Genomic DNA, 14,154 nt, shown 5'->3' on the forward strand with positions numbered 1-14,154 from the left:
ACATTAACTTTAAAAACCCTTTAATTCGATTATGAAAACCCTAAGTATATTTTTTTCGAAAAAAACTCAATTGTTTCGACAGATTTGATTAAAACACGCCGAGAAATCTTTAAATTGAATCAAAATTGACGTTATTTTGATCTAATTCGCCCTATTTAGTTTGTTTTTGAACAAGAAACCAACTTATTTCCCCAAATTTCATCAAAAATATCCGAAAAATCACGAAAATGATCCAGTTTAAAAGTTTTTTGATTCAAATTAAACAAAAAACTAGCGAAAGATTTACTTAAAATTTAAACAAATTTTAATTACAGAGTTTTGTTTAAAAATTCATCCCAAAAAAAACAAGAGAAAATATTAATTTTCTTTTAACTGTTTTATTTTTACATTTTCAAATGCGATTTCTCATTTGCGTCTTCAAAAATGCTGTTAATGAACTGGTTTGGGTGCGTTAACAGCCTAGTGTATTTTATGTTTTCAATGTTAGCGACAAGAAATTGTTTCAATAAACTTACAAATTTCTGGAATTTTCGGCAGCAAACATGAAAAAATCTTAAGAATTCATTTTTAGACATTGCTAAGTATTACTAACTGAAGCAAAATTTCCTAAGTTTATTTATTTTTTCTTTAAAAAAAAAAAAAAAAACCCAAAATACCGTGCGATAAAAAAAGTAAATTAGAGTAAACGATGATTAATACTCTACACTTGGCAACACATTATACAGCATTTTTGTAATAACTTGCAACAATAAAAATTTTCTGCTCTAAAGTGAACATTATTTTACTTAAAATGAATAAAACTCAAAATTCCGCAAAGTTTCCGCTGACATTTGTCAAAATGTCAAAATGATGACAAAATCAGGTTTGCCATCAAGTTTTTTTTTTGATCGCACGGTACTAAAAATAGTATAAAAGTAACTATTTAAGTATTAAACTAGAAAATAAAATATTTTATTAAATTTCAGGGATGAACGACTTGCTCAACGCCATCATGAGCCTCCAACTACCCTTCGCAACAATCCCAACCATCGCCTTTACCAGCAATCCTCAAATCATGGGCGAATTCGTCAATGGATGGTTTAACAAAATCGCTTCAATTCTACTCAGCGTATTGGTAATTGGGATTAATACGTATTTCGTGGTTGAGACAATGAACGAGTTGCACCTCCATTGGTATGCACTTGTTTTCGTCATCATAATCGGGATTTTCTATTTGATTTTTTGCGCTTATCTCGTAATCCACATGGCCATAAGTATGGGAAATACGAATCTGTTACGCTATAATCTAGTCAAGAGATACATTATGGCCCCCATTGAGTCGCAATTATCCGTCAATCCCATCAGTTATTCAAGGTAAGAGGGCTTATTCACGATGCGGAATTGTTTGTCGGGGGCGAGCTTCACTTGTCTGATTTTTGATTACAGAGAGCGCTTGATTGAGACTACTTAAAATGGAGAATTGCTGGGGATGTGTATGTATGTTGTTTGCTGCATTTGTTATGGCTTTTTTCACTGTTTTTCTTTGTTTCTTTTCTTAATCACTAATTTTCCTCTTATTCTTATTAACAGCTTAAAGAAACGTGATAATATACTAATCAGTGGTGTTAAGTTTTAAACTGTGAGTATTGTTTGTCACGGTTTTATTATCGTGATGATGATTTATGGTGGTTTCAGGTCACAATCAGATTGGACTTTGGACGGTAATATGACGGAAGTTCCGAGGTTTTGACGTCAATTTTAGTTAATTTGTAGACTTTTGATAATGTGTGATATTTGTAATTTGTAACAGTTATGTTATGTAACGAAATATATTTTATTAGGATTTTTCAAACTTTAAAAGTTCTCTTTTACCTACCAAACATGTAAATAGTCCTTGTTTGCTAAATAAATTAGTAGTAGCAAAAATCGCCTGTGGTTGCAAAAATAGAACAAAAATTCCCTGGTTGTCGCAAAAAATTGAGCTAAAAATCGCCAGAAACATAAACCATAACAAAAACCGCTTGTGGGTTTTGTTAAAAATTTGGAGCTTGGGTTGTATTTTAAAAATATTTTAGAGAAGTTAATAGTAACAAAAAATAAAACAAAAAATCGCCACTAGTTGCAAAAAATAGAACAAAAAATCACTGGTGGTCGAAAAAAAAATCTGCAAAAAATCACTAGAAGCATAAAAAGTTGAACAAAAAACCACTTGTGAGCTTTGTTAAACAAAATATAAACATCAGGAGCATGGGTTGAATTTTGAAAATAATTTAGAAAATTTTGTAGTAACAAAAAATCGCTGGTGGTGGCAAAAATTAGAACAAAAAATCGCTGGTGATCGCAAAAAACTGAACAAAAAATCGATTGTGGGCTTTGTTAAAAATCAGGAGCTTAGACTGGATTTTAAAATATTTTAGAAAATTTAGAAAAATAGAACAAAAAATGGCTGGTGGTCGCAAAAAATAGACCAAAAAATCGCCAGTAATCACAAAAAAATGAGCAAAAAATCAGCCAGTGGCATAAAAAAATTGAACAAAAAACTGCTTGTTAAAAATTTGTTCAGCATCAAGTTTGAATTTTAAAAATTTTAGTGGTAAAAAAATTTTGTGGATTGGGATTTGGGTCTGGGTATTAATACTACCGCCAACTGTTTTATTTTTATATTTCCAAGTACGTCTTTTTAATAACACTGTAATTAACAATAAGTATATTTGGCCTTGATGTGGATACTGATATCACAAAACACACTAATTAAGCTTTAAAAATATTCAGTCGTTGCTTGTAAAATGAAACACATTTTTAAAATACGTTGGTGACACTGTTACAAAATTTAATCAGTGTGACCAACTGGTAACTGCAAGTTTTTGGCCCCTGAGAATAAAATACGTATATTGAAAAATTAAGCCACTTCATCGATTGCCAATCTCGTATAATCATTACTATTCGTTTTAACTTGTTTAAAACAAGCAATTATGACCCACAAAAGTGAAATAGAAATTAGAAAACCAATCGCAATACTAGAATAAATAAAAATTGTATTAAAATCGCCAAAATTTGAATTTTGACATTCCAAATCCCACTGTTTTCGTGTAATAAGAACCGGTTTTAAAATTCTAATAAAATCGTCAAAATCGCAGTCAAAATCACACCCTTTTAGTGCAATTTTCTGCACTTGAGTCGAATTCTTATAAAAAATATTAAGATAAAAACTCGAATTGCGCCTCAATTCGAACATAATCGTGCTAGCATAGGGGGGACAATGATACTCGAAAGCCCCCATTGTGTTAAGTACATTGGCAATAGTGACATCATGCCCCGAAAAAACTAGAAATTTGCGAAAACCGTCATTTTTTGTAGCGTTACGAAAATGCTCAACAATTTCGTTAAAAAGGGGCCCTGTTTTGAGCCTCGCCAACTCTTCAGTATAGCACTGAGTCGCGAAGCTAAACCGGGCCCAGGGGGCCATTTTCTCAGGGTAAACCCCCGATGTCCAATCCGGTAAAACAAACTTATTCAAACTTTCGATATACAAAGTATTGTATAAATACTCAAGAGACTCAAGTGACGCGATTTGGGCCCCCGAATTCTTGCTCAAATAGGCGTACAAGTCGCGGTTTTCGCGAGAGATATTGAGGAAAAACTCGGTTTTGAAAAGTTGGGTTAGGAGCGAGTTGTATTTGGGGCAATATTTCTTCATTGCGAGGAGGTTGTCCTCCAGTTCGGGGGTCGTATGGACTGGGATTGGCTGCCAGGGCAGCGTGGGGTCCCACACTTGGTCGGCTTTCGGGGGGTACAAGCCGGCCAAGTTGGCCTCGGCGGACATGAGAGTCCTATCAACGTCAGTCGACCGGATGTAGAAGTCCCTCTCTGAGTAGTGGGGCGACAGGAAGCCCCCGTAACGCTGACGGAGCCACTGACCCAATTGGAAGTGGTGCTGTTTGCCCAACTAATCAAACGAATGATTTGTGCGCAAATGGGGGCTACTCACATTTGTCAGTTGACCGAAGCCCACGGGCCAGTAGGAGGCGTTGCGGTAGGGGTCTCGCGGGTACGGCTGGATGGGGGTCCGGTCGCCATGCCTGTAAATCTGCAAAGACATGAGACACCCAGGGGGCTATCAACACTCACCACAACCACGGAAATTAAGTCATCACAGAGCGAGACACTAATAAGTACACAAGCTACCACTAGTCTAAACATTGTACTTTGTAATCACAGCATTTTTGTTTATCAACATATGGTTCAAAATTTTTGACAACTGACAACCAGTGCTACCAACTCACACAACGCCACCGTGATTCATGCAATTTTCACACTTTTGGTGCAATTACACGAAAAAACATTGACTATTTCAGTGGAAAACAATCTTGTTGGTGCCGAATTTATCACAGACGAGAAGAAAATGTGATTTTTGCCCCAACGGGGCCCTAACCTCTCGCCAGGACTGCCAACCGAAATTCAAAAAATGGCGGAAAATGCGGCTAATTTCACATTCACATCGCAGAATAAACCCTCGATTTTCGAAATAATTGCTTCGAAATCACTCAACGACACACTTCACCCGGCACTCCAGAAAATCGCACTGGTAAGGATACGATTTATTGGGTCGGTTTTAACAATTGTAGTTTTTGGCCACAAATTGCCCCCAAAAATTCAACTGGTTGGGTAAATACTACGACGAACTGTTTCTTCTATTAAATTGTGGGCTCCAGTATGGCTATTTGCGCAATTACGGTGAGTTTACCCCTTTAAAAATTGTTTTAATTGAATTTCAGACGCCACATTTTCGGAGAATTTCTACGGTTTGAAACGGGTCTTGGATAATGATAATCAATTAACAAGTCACCATCGACGCATTTCCTTGCTTTTCTGCGTGTTTTTGCCGTATTTCAAGCGAAAATTGGACGAAAAAGTGGCTTTGTACCGTCTTGAAAACGCCGATGGTTGTTTGCGTAATGTATGCTTGCCAATTTAATTGGCCCGAGTAATAAAAATCCCTAGAATTTCGAAGGCCGTTTCAAAAAATTATTAATTTTGTCGCACTCGACTTTCGAGATAACATGGGGGCTGCTCACTGTCTACAACTACATTCAATACATGTCGCACCAAACCGATGCTCAACTTCCGATTCTCCAATTGATTGATGTTAAATTGGCGTATCCAGAGCCACTTCCAGAGGAGCCAAGTTTCTGGTCGCTTTTATTCAAAGGGCATTTGGCGGATTTATGGCAATTGAACGTTTTGAAAAACGCGATTACGAGTACGTTTGAGATTGGAGCGTTTTTCTTACAGTTTTTGCAAGCTTGGAGCACCCACCAAAATTACAATGTGACAGCGTTGCCAACTGTCAAACCTCCAATGGTGAGTTTAGTGACACAATGTTGGTAGCAATGTTAATTTGTTTGTTTAGCTTGATGGGAAGGCCCGAAACTATCAGAATAAGTGTCCAATTTGTTTGCAATTTTGGAAAATACCGACTGTTCTTCCCGTTTCCGGGTACGTGTTTTGCTTTCCTTGCATTTTGCGGTATTTGAGGGAAAACCAGAAATGTCCTGTTACAAGCCTTCCCGCCAAACCACTCGACATTGTCAGGATATATGATAATGAATAAAACACATTATAGTTGAGAATTTTTTATTGAAATAAACATGCAATTGTAAAAACAACAAAAAGCCACACTTTTTGTCAAGCAAAATGATAAAAAATATTAATAAAAAACGAAAAAGAAGTCTCAAATACCTGGGAATACATCCACGAGGTCCTTCCGGTACACTCATCCTAATCCTAGTAATCCTATCCTAATCCTCAAACAGTTTTAAATCCACTTCATCGCCAAAATCCTAGGAAAAGCATTAAAATCCCCCGAAAATTTATTTTTGTATAATTTAGTTATAAAAAATCCTTATCCTAGGAGTTTGTCCTTTCCTTTCCGGTGAAGTGGAGATCAAAATCCCGTGTTTGTGAGACCTATCGCATTGCAAAACATCTCGTTTAAACACTGATTTTTCCAGAAAATGAAAACGTGTCAATCTTTTTTTGAAATGATTGTGTTTGAATGTTAGAAAAATTGAATATCTTATTTACCGAGCCATTTAATTGTGTGGTGTCCTCTCAACACTCCGAAAAATGCAATGCTTAGTGTGTTTAAAGTTAAAAATCCTCCTCCACGATCTTTGAGACTCCCTCCTAACAACATTCATCCACTCCTCTTGCATCCGGGTGTGTCAAAGATAACATTTTATTGTCTATTATTTACTAGCGACTTTATTATTTTTTCCAAAAACCAGTCCAACGCTGATTGACTCAGCAAATTGTACGGTAACAGAAAAAAGAAACAATACATATTAGTGCCTTATCGATATTCTAACCTAATTGAAAATTTTTATAAAATTTAATTCTAAAAAAATTACATGAATGGAGGAGAGAAAAAACCGATTTTTCCAGGAATGTCAGGAGAATTAAAACAAGCACATTTACAAGTACAAATCCCAGGGTTACCAACCGATTTTTTTCTCTTTGAAATCATCAATCAAATTAAAAAAACCCCGGTTTTTTTGATACGTACATTATACAAAAAGGCCAGTCCGAAGTGTCGATTAAATTAGGAACGAGAGCGGCTCCTGGAGTAACTTCTTTTCACCGGGCTGTACGTCGGAGACCCTCTTCTACGAGGGGAATACGAACGACTGCGAGACCTTCCCCCTGACCGTCTATCACTCCCTCCACGATCCTCTTTCACCCTTATGTACGAAACCTCACCCTGAAACACCCAATTAAACCTCAAACATCCCCCAAAACAAGCCTCACCTCGTGTGACCTAAACCTCGAATCATCCAATTTCTTGATAGCGTATTTCATGTCTTCATATCTGAGAAACTCCACGACGCCTGAACCGTCCTTGAACGCGTCCGCGAAGCACACATCCCCGGCCTCCCGCATGTGGTCCTTCAAGTCCTGCCACGACCCCGACGGCGGCAACCCTGCAAAAAAATACAAAAAAATTCAATTGACGCTTCACACATTTCAAAATTGGTGATTTATCAAATACCAACCTGACAAAACTAAAGCCTAATTCAAGGACGTAACCATCTATTTTAAATTACAAGTTATTCTAGACGAATAATTTTGTTATGGTTGGTTAATGATAAATAATTTTGTAATTTTACCTTCGTGCGTGGTTAATTATTATTAATTTCGCGATAAAAACCTGGATTAACAATTTTGGGAACGCAATCGTGGGTGGCTGAAAACAGTTCTGCCACCCGTTTACACTAAAATGGGGTGACCCACCTGTCACGAGTACTCTGAACTGCGACCTCCTGGCCGGTGGCCCCCTGGAGCTGCGTCCCCGGTCGCCGCCGCCTCGACCGCCCCTGAAGCTGCCATGGCCGCCGCCCCTCGGGAACTCCACTCTCAAACGGTAGCCGTCGTAGTCGTATCCGTCGCGTGCGTGAACGGCGTCGTCGGCGTCCCTAAACCATCACACTGAAACGCATTTTGGGGCCACAAAGGGGCTTACCTAGGATCCTCGAACTCCACGAAGGCGAAAGGCGGTCCTCGGCGATTTTTCAAGTCAACGAATGTCACTTTGCCAAATTTGTAAAACAGGTCTTGGATGTCTTTGGTGCGGATGTCCGGGGGCAGATTCCCCACGTAGATTCGGCAGTCGTTGCGGCTGTTTGACATGATTTCGTTCTGAAAAGTGGACGAAATCGACGATAAACAAGAAAGAAAGATGGCGACGGGAGGGCGTTGCGATTGCAGCGACCTCTAAACGGGGCGTGGCGCCAAATTTGAATGGAGGGTAAACTAACAATTTATAAATACCCCAATATCTATTAAACCAGTTAGTGAAAAAGTTAAGTTCAATAGTGGACTTTTTCACCTGCAGATATAAACAATCTATATCGTCGTGTATAATACAACATTTTTTTCTATAGCAAGGCTTCAAATTTAAAAGAAAAAAAGAAAATTTCTAACAAAAGTACAACTTTTGGCACAAAATCGCAATTGTGTTGCTCTGTTACTATGAGTTACTAAAACATTTTATCTATCCTTTTGTTAAAGTGTTACTTTAAAGTGCTACTTTACCTATTTAAAGGAGTTGGTAAAGATATGAAATTTAACTTCTGATATAGAAGTTTTTTTTTTTTTTTTTCATCAGTACACTAGACGAATGTTAACAAAATAAGACAGAAAATTAAGTCTTTTGTAACATTTTATGAATTTAGAACGTTTTTTACTGAGAGAATTTAAGTAAATTAGAAAATAAATAAATTAGAGTAGGCGACGATTAATATTCTACAGTTGGCAACAATTTTTGCTGTAAATTTTCCACACAAACTGGAAGTGAAAATAAGAACTTTAATCACCGCCTTCTCTAATTAATTTTTTTTCGATCGCACGGTATTTTGCAAAACGAGGCAGAAAATTGCTAAATCAAATCTGAAAAAAATTAATTTCTATAAAATCAAGTGTGAAGCGCTTTATTTTTGCTAAATTAAGCAAAATTAGGTTTTTCTGCACAAAATCGATGGATTTTTAAAAATGAAGCAAACAAATTGGTTTCGTGAGAATTTTGACATTGTCACCAACATTAAAAACATAAAATACACTAGACTGTTAACGCCCCCAAACGAGTTCGTTAAAGACGCAAAATAGAAAAATTAATAGTGCCCAAATCATAGAGATGTGAATTTGTAAAAAGTGAGTTGTGTAAATCGGACTTTAAACATCCAATTGCTTTTTCAGGGACACATCTAACAAAAATGACAATAGTAAAAAAGTAGGGTTAAAATTCTTGATATATAAAAAAATCTACTGCGTCTGTCACAATAGTTGACACAATTTAGTTACTTCTGCTGCCAACACAACCCACACACTGGTGCGGACTAGGTGCTGCCAACTTTGCAATAAATTAAATGGCCGCGACTTTACCCGTTTTTAACAAAATAGTCCTTTGATCGGGATAAAGAAAGAAATTCCTTTGAAAGTAGTAATACACTGGTGGACACGGAATTTTTGGACGATTTGTCATTCGACTGACATAAAAATGTAAACGGGTCTTAGGCAACTAACCTCATTTTCGGTTTTTGTAATTTTTATCATAATAGCTAGAGAAAAAATTACAACAAATCAAAATAATTTATTAAACTTATATAAAAACACGTATTGCTGGCATTATTGTTTCGAAAAATTGACGCCAAAAATAAATTTCAACTAAAACTTTCGAATTTTAGTTCCAAACGTCAACCATAATGACAATGAAGCGTGGCTTACATTGACATTTTTTGAACTGTCATAAATTTGATGTCCAAAATTTTTATCGGATTTTTTTAATCGAACTTACGATTCAACAGAAGTTAGTTCTTATTACACTTGATCACTTTTTTATTGAATCATACATAACATGATTGACAAGGCATAAATACGATAGATTCCACAAAAAGGCGACAGAGGGCCGCTGCCAACCATAAAAAAAATAAATTTGACATAATAGCGCATTACATAATCGTGATTTTCGCTTGTAAAACGTGACCAAAAATTGGTTTTACGTCAAATTTGTATTGAAAAAGAACGTTTTTTAGGCTAATTAAAATACTGAAATTTTGTTATTGATCTGTCAACTGTCATTTGAATGAAGCATTGTCAACATGGCAATAATAGCCAATATAAATTATTTGGCCACAAAACTCACTAGACGTAGATCAGAGATTTGAAAATTCACAATTTTTCCTTTTTTATATGGTGGTTACTCGAATAAAATCGTTATCAGTGTAAATTTTATTATTGTTTTTTGTTCGCTATCCCAATCAAGCTTCAACCGCATCCTTCCTTTGTTTGTTATTTTCTTGCGCTTTATAAACCCACCACCGCTCCTTCGCCCATCACAAACCCTCACCATGTCCAAGAAGAACCTTCTCCTCCTCTTCGACCGTCCCCAAGAGCCCGTCTTCATCGGCAAAGGCTCGAAAAAGACCGTCTTCGACATCCCCAACGAGTACCTCAGCGACAAGTACAAACCGTTGGGAATCTCCCTCAGCAACCGTTTCAAGCAAGACTCCGAAGAAAGCGTCTCGGTGAAGAAAATCTCAATTCCACCACTTGGTGAAATCCTCGATTTGGCACGTGATGAGAACTTCTCCCTGTTCATCCCCAAACACCGGCGAATTGCCGGCCGCCTCATCGACATCTTCCTCGGCATGCGCAACGTGGACGACCTCCTCTCCGTCGCGGTGTACGCCCGCGACCGCGTCAACCCCTACCTCTTCAACTACGCCCTCTCCGTGGCCATCCTCCACCGCCAGGACACCCAGGACATCGACCTCCCCTCGTTCATCGAGTCCTTCCCCGACAAGTACGTCGACTCCAAGGTGTTTGCGCAAGCGCGCGAGCAAGCCACGGTCGTGCCCGAGGGCTCGCGAACTCCCATCGAGATCCCGAGGGATTACACGGCGTCGGACTTGGAGGAGGAGCACCGATTGGCCTACTTCCGGGAGGATTTAGGGATCAATCTCCACCATTGGCACTGGCATCTGGTGTACCCCTTCGAGGCGGCGAGGGAAGTCGTCGCGAAGAACCGAAGAGGGGAGTTGTTCTACTATATGCACCAGCAGGTCATCGCCAGGTATAACTTCGAGAGGTTGAGCAACAAGCTGAAGAGGGCGACGAGGTTTAACGATTTCAATGAGACCATCAAAGAGGCCTATTTTCCCAAATTGGACAGTTTGGTGTCGAGTCGGGCTTGGCCCTCACGAGTCGCCAATCAGAAATTGAGGGATTTGAACCGGGAAGTCGACCAAATTAAGCAAGATGTCGAGGATTTGAAGCGGTGGAGTGACCGGATTTATGCAGCAATACACCAAGGGAGTGTCACTGATGTGAGTTCATTATCTTATCAATTTTTTTCAAAAAAAATTTTTTAATTTTTTTTGTGTCATGTCACTGAAAAACCTAATTTCGTCGTTTAAAAATTGCATAATTATGACAAATTAAGGTTTGCGAAACTGTCCCATGAGAAATTAATACAATTAGTTATGTAATTACATTAAAAACTTGCGATTTGACGAAAATTCACACAAGGGAATTTTATACGTTATGTATGGCAGCTCTGCTGTCAGCCACCTGTGATTCAATTTTGCAAATTGTGATTGTGATTTTACCGAAAAATGGCAAAATTAAGATTAATTAACTTTCAAAAAAACCACTAAAGTAAAGGTAATTTCAATTCACAAGAAACATAATTAAAAAAAAATAGTTTTTGCATAATGGTGATTCAAAAATGTCAAAGAAAATTTCTAATTTTTACCGAAAGTTATTTAAAGATTGCAGAATTATGACAAATTAAAGTTCGGGAAACTGCACAAAGGGTAATTCGTAATTAATACAATTATTACTTATGTAGTTACAATAAAAACGTGCGATTTTCTGAAAATTCACAGAAAGGAATTTTTTACGTAATGTTTGGCAGCTCTGTTGTCGGCCACCTGCGATTTAATAATTATTCATATTATTATTGTGATTGTGTTTTTATTAAAAAATGTAAAAAATTAACATTCAAGGAAGTCACTTAAAGGTAATTAAAGGTGATTTCACTACACAAGAAATGTAATTTTTCAGAAAATTTTCAGTTTTTGCATAACGTTGGTGATTCTGTCAATGTCAAAAAAAAAATCGATTTATCCCGAAAATTGTTTAAGATTGCAAAATTATGACAAATTAGTTTTGAAAACCGCCTCAAGAATAATTCGTAATTAATACAAATACATATTATGTAATTACTAATTACAATAAAAACGTGCAATTTTCCGAAAATTCACATAAGGGAATTTTATAGGTAATGTTTGGCAGTTCTGTTGTCGGCCACCTGCGATTAATAATTTTTCACATTGTGATTGTGTTTTCATCAAAAAATGGCTAAATTAAGACTAATTATCATTCAGGAAAGCCATTTAAACATAATTAAAGGTAATTTCAGTACACAAGAAACGTATTTTTTTTTTATTTCAGTTTTTGCATAACGTTGGTGATTATGTCAATGTCAAAAAAAATTCGATTTATCCCGAAAATTGTTTAAGATTGCAAAATTATGACAAAATAGTTTTGAAAACTGGCCCAAGAATAATTCGTAATTAATACCTATTATGTAATTACTAATTAAAATAAAAATGTGAGATTTTCCAAAAATTCACATAAGGGAATTTTCTACGTAATGTTTGGCAGCTCTGTTGTTGGCCACCTGTGATTTAATAATTTTGCACATTGTGATTGTGTTTTCATCAAAAAATGGCAAAATCAAGACTAATTATCATTCAAGAAAGCCATTTACACATAATTAAAGGTAATTTCAGTACACAAGAAACGTAATTTAAAAAAAAAACAGTTTTTGCATAACGTTGGTGATTATGTCAATGTCAAAAAAAAAATCGATTTATCCCGAAAATTGTTTAAGATTGCAAAATTATGACAAAATAGTTTTAAAAACTGCCCCAAGAATAATTCGTAATTAATACCTATTATGTAATTACTAATTAAAATAAAAATGTGCGATTTTCCGAAAATTGACACAAGGGAATTTTATACGCAATGTTTGGCAGCTCTGTTTGTTGTTTTTCACATTGTGACTGTTTTTATTAAAAAATGGCAAAATTAAGACTAATTATCATTCAAGAAAGCCATTTAAACATAATTAAAGGTTATTTCAGTACACAAACAACGTAATTTTTCGAAAATTTTCAGTTCTTACATAACATTGGTGATTCTGTCAAAGTAATGAAAATTTCCAATTTAACCCGAAAAGTGTTAAAAAATTGCAAAATAATGGTAAATTAGAGTTCGGGAAACCGCTTCAAGTATAATTAATATAAAATTATTGATTTAAAAGCTAAAAACTAAATGATTACGTCCTTGAAATAGACTTACCTTTTGTCAGGTTGGTATTGCAATTTCGGTGAAAATGTTGAGTTATTCCCCTAGGAACGTGGCCGCAGCATCACCCTCACCGAGAACGAGGGCATCGACATCCTCGGCAACATGATCGAGTCGAGCATCCTCTCCCCCAACCGCACTTACTACGGCGACCTCCACAACATGGGTCACGTCTTCATCTCGTACATCCACGACCCCGACCACCGCCACTTGGAGTCTTTCGGTGTGATGGGTGACTCCGCCACGGCCATGCGAGACCCCTTTTTCTACCGCTGGCACTCGTACATCGACGACATCTTCCAGGAATACAAGGCAACCCTCCCTCGCTACACCGAGAACCAACTCAACTACCCGGGAATCACCGTCAGTAATATCGAAGTCCAGGCGCAGGGGAGTCCCAAAAACACCTTCAACACGTTCTGGCAACAGTCCGACGTTGATTTATCCCGCGGGATGGACTTCCAGCCTCGAGGCTCCGTTTTTGTCCGCTTCACACATTTGCAACACCAACCTTTCAATTACAAAATCACTGTTAATAATCAGAGTAATGGGAATAGGAAAGGCACCTGTCGGATCTTCCTCGCGCCAAAATTCGACGAAAGGGGGAATCCCTGGCTGTTCCGCGACCAGAAAATCATGTTCATTGAACTGGATAAATTTACAGTTAACTGTAATACCGACTTGCTTATCCCCTCCACGTCAGTAACTATATTTTTTTGTAGTGAAACAGGGGCAAAATACCATCACTAGGGCGTCGACCCAGTCCTCGGTGACGATCCCCTTCGAGCGGACTTTCCGTAACCTGGATTTGAACCGTCCCCAAGGAGGAGAAGAATTGGCCCAGTTCAATTTCTGTGGGTGCGGATGGCCCCAACACATGCTCATCCCCAAGGGAACCCCCGAAGGGATGAAATCGCAACTTTTCGTCATGATTTCCAACTACGATGATGATAAAATCGAGCAAAACACGGACGGGATTTGCAACGATGCTGGGAGTTATTGCGGGATTAAGGATAAACTGTATCCCGATCGAAGGTCAATGGGGTATCCGTTTGACCGGATGCCCAGGAATGGGGTTGACACTCTCCAACAGTTCCTGACCCCAAATATGCGGGTCCAGGATGTCACCATCAAGTTTAGTGACAGGACTGTGAGGCCCAAGCAACGAAATTAACTTTGTAACGGATTACTGATTCGAATAAATTGAAGCATTTAATTGGTTATTTTTTTCATAAAATTTTTGCGTTG

General features: G+C 37.5%; 5 protein-coding genes across 12 annotated transcripts in view; 3 read left to right on the forward strand and 2 right to left on the reverse strand.

Moving 5' to 3' along the window:
- The window catches only part of LOC123008462 (protein Malvolio), a 7,444-nt gene extending 5,605 nt beyond the window's left edge, over positions 1 to 1,839 (forward strand). For 2 of the 7 annotated variants that reach the window (XM_044404264.1, XM_044404269.1), the window contains exons 5-6: positions 966 to 1,353; positions 1,675 to 1,839. In XM_044404264.1, coding sequence (XP_044260199.1) covers positions 966 to 1,353; positions 1,675 to 1,729 — 443 coding nt within the window. In that variant the 3' untranslated portion in view covers positions 1,730 to 1,839. Of the gene's footprint in view, positions 1 to 965; positions 1,354 to 1,425; positions 1,477 to 1,569; positions 1,619 to 1,674 lie in introns of those variants that run through there. The other 5 variants (XR_006412958.1, XM_044404267.1, XM_044404266.1 and 2 more) reach the window with 5 other exon arrangements.
- Positions 1,840 to 2,624: 785 nt separating this feature from the next.
- Positions 2,625 to 4,859, reverse strand: LOC123008900 (prostatic acid phosphatase-like). The gene is made up of 3 exons (XM_044404960.1): positions 4,108 to 4,859; positions 3,968 to 4,066; positions 2,625 to 3,925 (listed from the first exon to the last, which is right to left on the reverse strand). Exons 1-3 carry the CDS (start codon positions 4,177 to 4,179, stop codon positions 2,879 to 2,881), a joined length of 1,218 nt encoding a protein of 405 aa, XP_044260895.1. The 5' UTR covers positions 4,180 to 4,859; the 3' UTR covers positions 2,625 to 2,878.
- LOC123008901 (peroxisome assembly protein 12) lies at positions 4,229 to 5,651 on the forward strand. The gene is made up of 5 exons (XM_044404961.1): positions 4,229 to 4,564; positions 4,605 to 4,713; positions 4,755 to 4,936; positions 4,981 to 5,340; positions 5,390 to 5,651. The coding sequence occupies exons 1-5, from the start codon at positions 4,445 to 4,447 to the stop codon at positions 5,588 to 5,590; spliced, it is 972 nt and encodes a 323-aa protein (XP_044260896.1). The 5' UTR covers positions 4,229 to 4,444; the 3' UTR covers positions 5,591 to 5,651.
- LOC123008902 (serine/arginine-rich splicing factor 1A) lies at positions 5,597 to 9,445 on the reverse strand. Of its 2 annotated transcripts, none has more exons than XR_006412989.1 (5): positions 7,499 to 7,749; positions 7,270 to 7,451; positions 6,787 to 6,959; positions 6,064 to 6,739; positions 5,597 to 5,946 (listed from the first exon to the last, which is right to left on the reverse strand). XR_006412989.1 is itself a non-coding variant. In XM_044404962.1 (5 exons), the coding sequence occupies exons 2-5, from the start codon at positions 7,663 to 7,665 to the stop codon at positions 6,581 to 6,583; spliced, it is 681 nt and encodes a 226-aa protein (XP_044260897.1). In that variant the 5' UTR covers positions 7,666 to 7,674; positions 9,329 to 9,445; the 3' UTR covers positions 5,597 to 6,580. The 2 variants fall into 2 exon arrangements, 1 of the variants encoding a protein (XP_044260897.1); XM_044404962.1 differs by adding an exon at positions 9,329 to 9,445 and having other exon boundaries at positions 5,597 to 6,739; positions 7,499 to 7,674.
- Positions 9,446 to 9,861: 416 nt separating this feature from the next.
- On the forward strand, positions 9,862 to 14,122 carry LOC123008899 (phenoloxidase 1). Its single transcript, XM_044404959.1, has 3 exons — positions 9,862 to 10,859; positions 12,955 to 13,576; positions 13,629 to 14,122. The coding sequence occupies exons 1-3, from the start codon at positions 9,882 to 9,884 to the stop codon at positions 14,078 to 14,080; spliced, it is 2,052 nt and encodes a 683-aa protein (XP_044260894.1). The 5' UTR covers positions 9,862 to 9,881; the 3' UTR covers positions 14,081 to 14,122.
- The last annotated feature ends 32 nt before the right edge of the window (positions 14,123 to 14,154 follow it).

The sequence above is a fragment of the Tribolium madens genome, unplaced genomic scaffold (assembly GCF_015345945.1).
Source record: "Tribolium madens isolate multiple individuals breed KSU strain unplaced genomic scaffold, Tmad_KSU_1.1 Scaffold_71;HRSCAF=194;Tcas5.2_LG6, whole genome shotgun sequence".
Classification (NCBI taxonomy): domain Eukaryota; kingdom Metazoa; phylum Arthropoda; class Insecta; order Coleoptera; family Tenebrionidae; genus Tribolium; species Tribolium madens.